This window comes from Ambystoma mexicanum, chromosome 2p (assembly GCF_040938575.1).
Source record: "Ambystoma mexicanum isolate Mex_15411 chromosome 2p, UKY_AmexF1_1, whole genome shotgun sequence".
In the NCBI taxonomy this organism is placed as follows: domain Eukaryota; kingdom Metazoa; phylum Chordata; class Amphibia; order Caudata; family Ambystomatidae; genus Ambystoma; species Ambystoma mexicanum.
In genome coordinates, this window is record NC_090923.1 from 390732950 (window position 1) to 390743382 (window position 10433).

A 10433-nucleotide genomic window follows, 5' to 3' on the forward strand; every position below is an offset into this window, starting at 1 on the left:
GGTATGTGACTCAAACAAGATCATCACATATTGTTGTGCCCGATTCTCCGGATCAACCCATGATTCAATGGTCTTGCGGAACTCCACGATACCACGCTACATGGAGCAACATGCAGGGCAGAGATCCTGGCTTCTCGGTGAGTTGCATGTCAGGGTCACGGAAATACGATGTGGGTAGGTGATTGGGGGGAGAGATGCATACTTCACCTGGCTGAGATGGGGAGAGATGCATACTTCACCTGGCTGAGATGGGGGGATGCATACTTCACCTGGCTGAGAGTACCTGAGAGGATTTACCATGCTCATGCACCAAAGCATGCCAGACTTGAACGCCACCTGACCACAAAATACAAGACGCAAGCTGCACTACCACGCAAATGATGCAGTGCAACAACCATTACATAGCCATCAACATGTACACTTCACATAATCAGACCCTAGACCCCATAGCACAATGCAGCAACAAGCAATGAGGACGGCCAATGCACAGCGCCAAATACCATCATCAAAAAGTACAGGTCTCCATTACTGCGTACAAAGGAGTCACATGAGGGCAAGATACAAGAACACACCCCTACACCAACACAGAGGTCCGCCAAAACAGCATGTCACCATGTGTCGTGCAAACTGAGATCATCATGACGCTGCCATAACCGTTGACAGGATGGTAGCATACATATCACTGCACATCATCCAGATCATGGGAACAACCATCGTGGACTACCACAGTGCATGAGCAACCACAAGGAATTGGCCCCCCTGCGCCAAATAGACGATGGCACGCACACCTGCCTATACGAGTAATACACACATAGCAGTCACATCATGTGTCTCTATTCATGCATGGATCTGTGGGTCCATACAGGAAATGAATGCATGCTATGGTGTAATTGATACAGGTCCCATGTGATCTGAGGACCTATACATAATCATTGTTGTCCACATGCAGGTGATGCAGGCTATCCCTTGAAGAGGTGGCTCCTTACCCCAGTCCGGAACCCGCAGAACAGGGACGAGGAGGACTACAATCGTGCGCATACACGTACCTGTGTGGTGATTGAGCAAATATTTGGCCTCTTGAAGGCACGGTTTCACTGCCTCAGCAGGTCCGGTTGGGCACTCCTTTATGGCCATGAGAAGGTGTGCAAGATTGTCATGGCATGTGTCATGCTACACAATATGTGCATCAGACGGAATGTGCCCCTGCCCCCTGGTGCTGAACTGCAACCACCTGATGATGAGGAGGGTGGAGATGGGGCTGCACTTCAGGGAAGCAGCGATGCACAAGAGGGACGTGCCATGCATCAGACTCTGATTGAGCAATGTTTCTAGCACACATGGATGGGGAGTGTGACATGGAGGTGGAACTCAGGGCAATGGGTGTGTCAGGGACATGGACACTGTAGACTGTTCACCAATAAAGCACACGTACACAATAAGCAATGTCCTCACATGTGAATTCAGATTTCATAACAGGTGTATTCAGAATATGTAACTAACAGGTGCACAAGCCCTCCACCCAACACATCCTCTCCCCTCTCCCGCTCCCCCCTCAACTTGCTCACACACCCTCTCCCCCCTCTCCCCTCAACTTCCCCACACATCCTCTCCCTCCCGCTCCTCCCCCCTCAACTTCCCCACACATGTTGTGCACTGGCATGCACCATAAGTCCACATCTGACCAGAATGCCTGGCTGAACCTACAGCCCTTCTCCTTTTCTGGCAGCAGGTGGACCCCTGTCCGACCTGCGCAGGTTACAGCCAGACCGACACAGGGGGCTGGACTTAATGGAGCTGGCATTGGAGGATGTCCCAGGTTGGTCTGCCACCTGTGCCGGACACATGGCCTCCATTGCTGCCACCATTGTGAGAGGACCTGCCGCACTGCTGCCAATTCACTGCAGATATCTTTTGAGGAGGTCTCAATTGCAGATTTGAGGGATGAGGCACATTCCCTCATCTCATCCCTTGCCCGGCCACATTCTGTAATGTGCTGTGTCAACAGTCCTGTTAACTCCTCCTGCCGCTTCTGGATAGCCCTGATCCCCTCTTGGCTGTTCACGACACTGGGGGATGTATGAGGTGCCACCGACATGGTAGGTTCATCATGCACGGTTGGCGTGGGGCTGACACTACCTGGCCATGAGTCCCCAGGAGACAGCTCATGGCTGTTGCTGTCATGTATGTTGGATGGGGAGAGGTGTGGTGAATGCGGGGGGCCTGTATTGGTGGTTGTGCCTTGTGGCAGTACATCTGCCTCGTCATCGGACATGGCTGCTGTGGCAGCTGTCTCCCCCACAGTACTACTGGCAGCCGATATAGTGCCTTCTGCCACTGGCTCCAGTGTGTTGGTGGCTGTTGTGGGTGCTGTGGTGGGGGCTGTAGTGCAGGTTGGTGCTGTGGCTTCTCGGGTTGGCTTGCCCTTCCACTGTGGTCCAGGTTGCCCTCTTCCCCTTGATGTAGAGGGGCGGCTTTCCCCCTCCATGCCCCTGGCTTTCTTGTGTGGTGTTGCGGCATCCTCCCTGGGGGCCTGGTTGTCGCTGTCTGATGGCGTGCCTGTGCGGGACCAAGAGAGGGAGAGGATTAGTGATGGGTCTACATGCATCAGGCATGCATTGGGGTAGCTGCAATGATATGGAATGGCAGTTGATTGGCATTGGGGTACTGACATACAGGTTGCTTAGCTTTTGGGAGGGTGATGCAGGGATGCGTCTGGGATGGGACATATGTGGGGTGCATCATGCATGTGGACAAGATGGTGCTGTGCACTGCCTGTAGGCGGTCTTGCAAATATGTGTCTGGTGGACCCTGCATTCCATCATTGCACTGTCAGTTCAGGGGGACATCTTCGTGTTGGTCATTGCAGTGTTTCATTTGGTACACCTACCTGCATTGGCCGATGATGGGGTTCCTCGCTCCAAGTCCCCCGCTCCCTCAATAGCCTCCATCCCAATGGTGGTTGTGCAGTTCTCCTCCCAGGGTTGCATCTTAATGGGGGAGTCCGCACCACCACCTGTTGCCATTGCCTGCTTGTGGTTGGCCGAGAGGATGTTCCGCACGTGTAAACGCAGGTCGTGCCAGCGCTTCCGGACCTCTTTAAGGGTGCGGGGGGTGGTGCCAACGGCACTCACCTTCTGCAGCACCTCCGCCCATATCTCCTTCTTCCGCTGTATTGCAGGTCGAGACATGTTGGTGGAGAATACAACCTCTGCATGTTCTTGCAGCGTCTCGGCATGCATATTCAGCTCCTCTGGTGAGAAGCGCTCCTTGCGCAAGCACTCTGCACTTTTTTTGAGTGCTTTGGGCATGGTAAGATGCTGCAGGTAGTGGTAGAGTTGTGGTAGAGGTGTGGTGGTCAGATGGCTCCTGGTTATGGAGGATGGCAATGGATTGTGTTTTTAAAGATGGCCGCCATGCTCTTTCTCGTTCCTGTGCGATGACGCTACTTCCGGTTCCGCTTATTAGCAGTCACCGCTAATAGCGGTCACCGGAAATGCCGATGGCTTGGATGGTGGTGGAGCTATCTGCGCTTCGCATAATGCTGGTAAGGGCGATTTTTCGCCCTTTTACGGCATGGCGGAAATGTTGTTACCAGCATGGCGCAACGATCGTGCCTGCGTACTTCTAATCGCCCTCTAATAGCGGCCTTGTGGCAACACGGACAAGGTATTTGCTCCATGCCGGTAAGGGCCGTACCTTACCTTCAAACTCGTAATGACCCCCCATCTCTGTGAAAAATGTGTGTACTATGAAACGTAATATTTTCACTGTGAAAAGAGGACATGACAACATCTCTCAAAAAGGCAAAAACAGCTTTGTTGACATTGCGCCTCGCTTTCTCCATTTGTGGACCAAATGAAGAAGAACGCAGCCACATTTGTCTCTGCGAAATACAAGAAATAAATACTCGGGACGTTGGAAACATGTCCATGACTTTCCCAAGTCCTTCTTTCATTGCGAATTGCACAGAGATTCCAGACACTTGTCCTAAACTGTTCCCTACAAAATGAATAATAATAATAATGTCTGGATGACACTGTGTCACCAAAGTTGCACAAAGAGGTACCAAAGCCAGCCACTTCATTCCACGCACTCCATGCCAGTGGACTTAACACAAGAGGGAATCCAAGATGTGCAGCCACACCATAGCGATCTGCATGCACCTCCAACCATTTTATCCACAAGTCTCCCAAACTCCACACAATCTGCCTTCTGAAAGACACAGCCATTGTTATCTGCTCTCCTCTCAGAAAAAAGACTTTCTGATAAAGTCTCTCCTTACACATCACAGCCAGTAAACCTTATCGACCAGTCCCGTGCCCTGCTAAATCTCATTTGCATGCCTCTCAGCCTCAAAATCCCTGTATGTAATATGTGCTGTCCGCGTACAGCCGCGGTGTCTGCAAACAAAAATCGTAAAATCTGAGAGTGGAGAATGAAAATTTAAATAGTATGCCCCATTTCCCCTTTGAGATTGGCTCTGAAAAGAGCCTTTATTTTTGGGTTTTTTTGAAGATGCTTCGGAAACACCTTTTATTTTGTATGTTTATGTTTTTTTTTCCTTGTTTTCCTCCAAATCTCTTCACATTAGCTTCTCCAAAGCAATCCTTATATCCAAAACAGCATGGCATTTCCCATGAAAGATAAAGACATGCCATCTGCTTTAGAGTAAACAACATTACCAGATTCAATGTTGTCATTATTGCAAAAGAACAATCCAGCTCTAATCATAAAAGCAAACATACTTTGGTTAATTAAACACCTAGCAACATTTTGCTGAGGACAAAAAACATAACTATTGTCCAATACTGCCCAAGGTAACAAAGCAGAAAAAATAACCTTGGCATTTGGAAGGACTTTTATGACTGCCTAAATGAGGTTTTGCTAATCTTTCAACACACTAGGGGCACTGGCATAGCCATAATGCACAGCACCACAGTGCAGGTCAACTACATCTGGACTATTGCACCTAGCCGTATCCTGAAAAACTTCCAGCATTGCCTGAAAATTAAAAAACCAGGCACAGTGCAGCACACCACCTCCACTCCTTTTATGTCAAAATAGTTAGCCACATTCCTAGATTTAGCATGCTTTTCCAAACCATCCACAAATATATCTTCAACCACCAACACCCTGACTTTCTCCACCTCTGCCATATTCACTACACACAGCCTCTCTCAATACAAAGCAGAACCTCAACACCTCATTGACTAATCCCCAAAACACTCTCCCATTTCATGCTCAGAAGCCCCGGATGAGGCACGCCCTGTCAGCGGACAGCCGCGGTGTCCGCAGCGTGCGTAACACTGGGGCAGCCCTTCTACCCTTTCCACTTCACTCTCTGTACCATTCTCTCATTGGCACTCTCATGTTCAGCACTTTAGATGTACTGTTGATGACTCTGAGTACAATTGGGCTGTGATTTCAAAGCACCTACTACAACAACTACTGTAAAATTCTCCAAGATTTCTACTTGCAGATTCATGGTCATCCACATGCATGAACACAAAGTACAGGTATGACTATTGTCTGCACAGTATATGTACAGCTCCTGTATACATGCATAAAACAGGGTAACTGCCACTTACCCTCTATAACCTGTAAACAAAGCTTACTGTCATTTCTCCCATCTGCTATGATCAAGTGTCACTTGCAAATCTGTCTGCTCGCCAAATTTGTATTTAACCATATTACTAACTGTAATGTGCAAACTGTTATTCTCTTCATTCATTCTGTTATTTGTGTAACCAATGACACATATTTATCCACATTTCAACCACAATAAAATGTAATGCATTATAGTGGATAGGATCTACATACAATTTCCTTTCTATACATTCTGGATATTTTACTTACAATCTATCATTTGAACTTCCTTTAGGAATGATTATAATAGTAATCAGACACAACACACAAAGCTGTCTAAAAAGTGTAATTTCATGTTAAAGGATGTGTAGGGTATTTTGTGGAGATTTGGGGCCTGACGGTATTTTATTACCGCCGAAAAATAACTTAGCAATAATCACTCTTTGTATTCAGATTTGGCAATGTGCAACAATAATACAATGGACATGCATTATTTCAGCACCCAGACCTGCATATTTGGTATACGTGGTTGGTGGTATTTTGGTGAGCATAATTCCCTTGTTTTATTTGTGGCCCCAATGTCCAGAATCCCTTATCTTTGCTTAGATTTTTCGTGTGATCACTAGAGAGACCTCAGACCTGCATTCTAGGAATACCACATTTCCAGTGTTAGTGTTGGTGTGCCACCATGGGCGAACTCACTGACTTATTTACGACAGAGAGCTATATGTGGTAGTCTTGTGGTAATTTCCACTACCTTATATACGGTAGGGAGCTATGTTCAGAGAGTCTCTCTTCCCGTTGGCTCATGTACCTCCAACAAGCTATGCTACAGTCACTCACAATTATTCATACTGATTCTGACATGCACACATCTGTCTTAAAATGACCATTGCACTGTTTAAAAATCTCCCCACATCATCGGCATTGTAATGGTAAATAGAAAATAAAACACCCGTCTGTTTTCAAATATTTTCTGTATTATAAAAGCTGCATTTAGACACGATCTCATTCTTTACAGAAATAAATAAAATGGTACAGTCAAAGCATTGTCTATGACACACTGCAAAGAGCGTGGCGGAGAACAGAATTCAAATTGCAACATTGGTATTTGATTAAGACACGCACAGGAATCCTACACTGACTGCATATTACCGTACACACTCAGCTCCCACACTTCTCATTACCTTATCTTTTTAGTTGTTCTCTTTGTGAATGTGGCTCTCTTGGATTAACTCCAGCAAAAAGGAACGCTTGCCTTCTCAAGCCGGGGTCATTGCCTGGAATTCTCAGCTTTTTCAGATAGGAATGCCTCAGCCAGTGGAAAGGTTTTTCTTTCAGCTCTCCCCAATCTCGACTGCAGCAGGACACAGGAATCTGCATTCAGTCAGGACCCCACAGCCAGGTCTTCTCCCCAGTAGTGCAGAAAGATGTCTGCCTGTCTTTTTCCCTGATACTGCCCACTAAAACTTTCCTCTCAGCCCTCTGTATGACGTGTCCCAATGAAATCCATCATCTCTCATCCTCCTACTCTTCAACAATAGCTTCGCTTATACATTTGCAATTGTTGCAAATCTGACTTCCTTCTTCCTGCAGTTACTGTGCACAAAAACACGGAGAATCAGGCAGAGAAGAGAAGAAAAAAATCTGCACACGCATTTAAATGGTTTTCATAGTATGCCTAATTCTGCAGTGGAGAACACATTTTATTATTGGGTTATGTTAAATAAGGTTTTATTAGTCAGGTTAATTGTTAATAGGTTAGCTGTTAATTTTCAAATGTGTCTCTCGCACCATAGGCATTTCAGGTGAAAAATAGTGTGCATTTTTAAATGAGCACATGTGCTTTTAACTGTAAAAATAGATTTGCATCTTATATGTTAAAATCGTTTTTGACTGAATAGCCTGTCTTTCCTTGTTAATCTGGTAACCCATATAGCAATGTACCGCACCCTTGTGGTGGTAATGCAAAAAAATGTGCTACTTGTGCAGTATTACTGTACTCTGTACTGTAACACGCCAAATATCCTTACATATACCCTCCTTTTGTTTTTAGAACTTGGCTATAATCCAAGCCAATTCCTAAAAATAACTATTTTTTTTACAATATAGCAATCCAACAAAATGAATATTCATGTGCATCAATGAAAATTTGCAATCAACATTTCATCTGAGTCCATCAGTTCATAAAATGTTCCACATTTGCCTTCTCAGTGGAAGTGGCATTACTTTAAGTTTAAATTTTCCAAGTCAATTAAAAACAATGAAATAAAACAACTAACTAAAACAAATAAGTAATATAACAAGTTAAAATAAATAATTAAAATAATAAATACGTGGAACTTCATATGCCGGAACTTTTGTTTTGTCTCTTTTGGTATGTCCCGACCAGCGATGTTATTCGGTTCATTCGAGTACTCTTTCATCTTGGCAATCTTGAATCCACGGTAGTCATCTCTTTTGGCATTCCGGTTATTTTGTCTTCACCTCCACCTGGAGGCAGGCATCTTTTGGTCTTCATCCAGGGGACTCCAGGACTCCATCGTCTCCCGGAACCTCCGACCAAATAATGTTAATTGTCTAAATCAAAATAGAAAATAAACAGATTAAGTACATAGCACAATACTACCTTCATCCTTTTGCCAAAAATAAAACATGCTTGGTGAAAATATTTCGTTTTTTTTTTTTTTTTCTTCTGAAATTAAACACAAGTTACAAGAAAACAAACACATATAAAACAGCATTCAATATTTAATACACTTTCTCTCTGCACACCAACCACGAGCTTCCATTATATGTGCATTTATTTATTTATTTTAACTTGTTATATTACTTATTTGTTTTAGTTAGTTGTTTTACCTGGAGACCATGACCACGCTTCTGAAAAAGGAGCTGGAACAGATGGAGGATTACTTTCTAGAGGAGTCACTCTCCCCAGGTCTACCAATGGTGCCAGATCAAGTGGCACCCAGCACCCCACCATCTGGGGAGATCCACTTCCAGTTCCCTAGCCATGAGCCCGTTCCAGGAGGAAGACATGGGGAATTCCAGGCCTTGATGGCGGTGGTGGAGGCAACTGCTTCAGCAGTTGCTTGTACTACTGCTCCGCTGGAAACCTTAGATTCTGGCTGCCTGGACCTCCTGAACCTTTACTGCAATGTTCCTGGTGAATTCCAAAGAGAAGATCTGCAGGACTTCAGCGATCTTAGCAACCATGGCGACACCGACCCGCCAGCACAAACCAAGAGAGGGATCCACTGGCCAACGCCTTATGACCGCATGAGCAGTTCAGACACTTGTAGCGTTGCCAGCACATCCTCTACCCCACAGAAAGGGGACCGCAAGCAGAAGAAGAGAGACCAGAACAAGACAGCAGCCCTGAGATACCGCCAGCGGAAACGGGCTGAATATGATGCCCTGAATGAGAAGTGCAGGGCCACGACTGTAGAGCGCTGGTTCTCCGTCTTCTTCACCTCCAGAAGCTCGACCGAAGAATCCAGGATGCCGGCCTACCACTCAACACTGATGGAATCGGATACCAAATTGATTGGCAATATGGCCATGTTGCCAATTAAAAGCCAGTTCAAAGGCCCGGCGCCTAAAGAAACTAAGGACACGGATATCATTGAGGAGGCCCTCTACTACTTCAAAGCAAATGTGTTTTTTAAAAATTATGAAATTAAGAATGAAGCAGACAGAACTTTGATATACATAACGCTCTACATTTCCGAATGCTTAAAAAAGCTACAAAAGTGTAATTCTAAAGGCCAGGGAGAGAAAGAAATGTACACGTTAGGAATTACTCAATTCCCAATTCCAGGGGAACCTGGCTTCCCACTCAATGCAATGTATACGAAGCCTGCAAACAAGCAAGAGGATGAGGTGATGAGAGCGTACCTGCAGCAGTTAAGGCAAGAAACTGGTCTAAGGCTCTGCGAAAAAGTGTTTGATCCTCAGAATGATAAACCTAGCAAGTGGTGGACCTGCTTTGTGAAGAGGCAGTTTATGAACAAGTCTCTCTCTGCGCCTGGACAATGAACAAATGCAATCGCTGCAAAGAGGGAAAAAATGCATTCTTTTGGATTTCAGCACCAAGTTGTATAAAGTTTTTGCCATAATTTTATAGCAACGTGATGAAACCCCATTGTGTTCCTTTTAGCTGGATCGGATGATAAATCTGAATACATGGTCCTTATGGGTATTTCTGCAAACAGTGTTAAGCTGGCACTCAATTAAAATGAATATATTTCTAAAAAAAAAAAAAAAAAAAAAAAATGTGCTACTTGTGCAGTATTACTGTACTCTGTACTGTAACACGCCAAATATCCTTACATATAGGAGAAATAACAGTATAATTGCGGGAAAAGGTGTTATAACGTGCCACACAGCCAGGATGAGTACATGCATCTTTATTTGTGCAAACAGATAGCCAATATCATTGGAAAGGCTCCCAACTGAAACAACACCACTGCCTCTACAACTGTTCTTCCAATCTAGACAGCTCTCCCATTCCACCTGGTTGCCCATTATTTTCAAGAATTTACAACAGCATTCAACTATACACAGGTGCAGTCATGTCTATCACATCATGTACAACTATGTACAAACAGTGTAGTGAACCAACACATGTAACATCTCCCCCTTTCCCTTCAATCTACAACACAAGCACCAGACCCTTCATGTATTTCAGACTCTCCCATCTCCAAGCACCACAGGATCACCCAGTATTTTGCTAATACACTGCACTCTGGTAAGCGTGCTTTGTCCCTTTTCCACTTTTCCAGGTTTTCTTATTTGACCCTTCTCCCCTACAACTATCCTGGAGAAAATTAAGCTGCTGAACCCAT

General features: G+C 45.2%; 1 protein-coding gene across 1 annotated transcript; it reads left to right on the forward strand.

Annotated features, from left to right (window-relative positions):
- The first annotated feature begins 3493 nt into the window (after positions 1–3493).
- On the forward strand, positions 3494–9646 carry LOC138567745 (uncharacterized). The gene is made up of 2 exons (XM_069646228.1): positions 3494–3544; positions 8437–9646. Exons 1-2 carry the CDS (start codon positions 3494–3496, stop codon positions 9622–9624), a joined length of 1239 nt encoding a protein of 412 aa, XP_069502329.1. The 3' UTR covers positions 9625–9646.
- Positions 9647–10433: the final 787 nt, after the last annotated feature.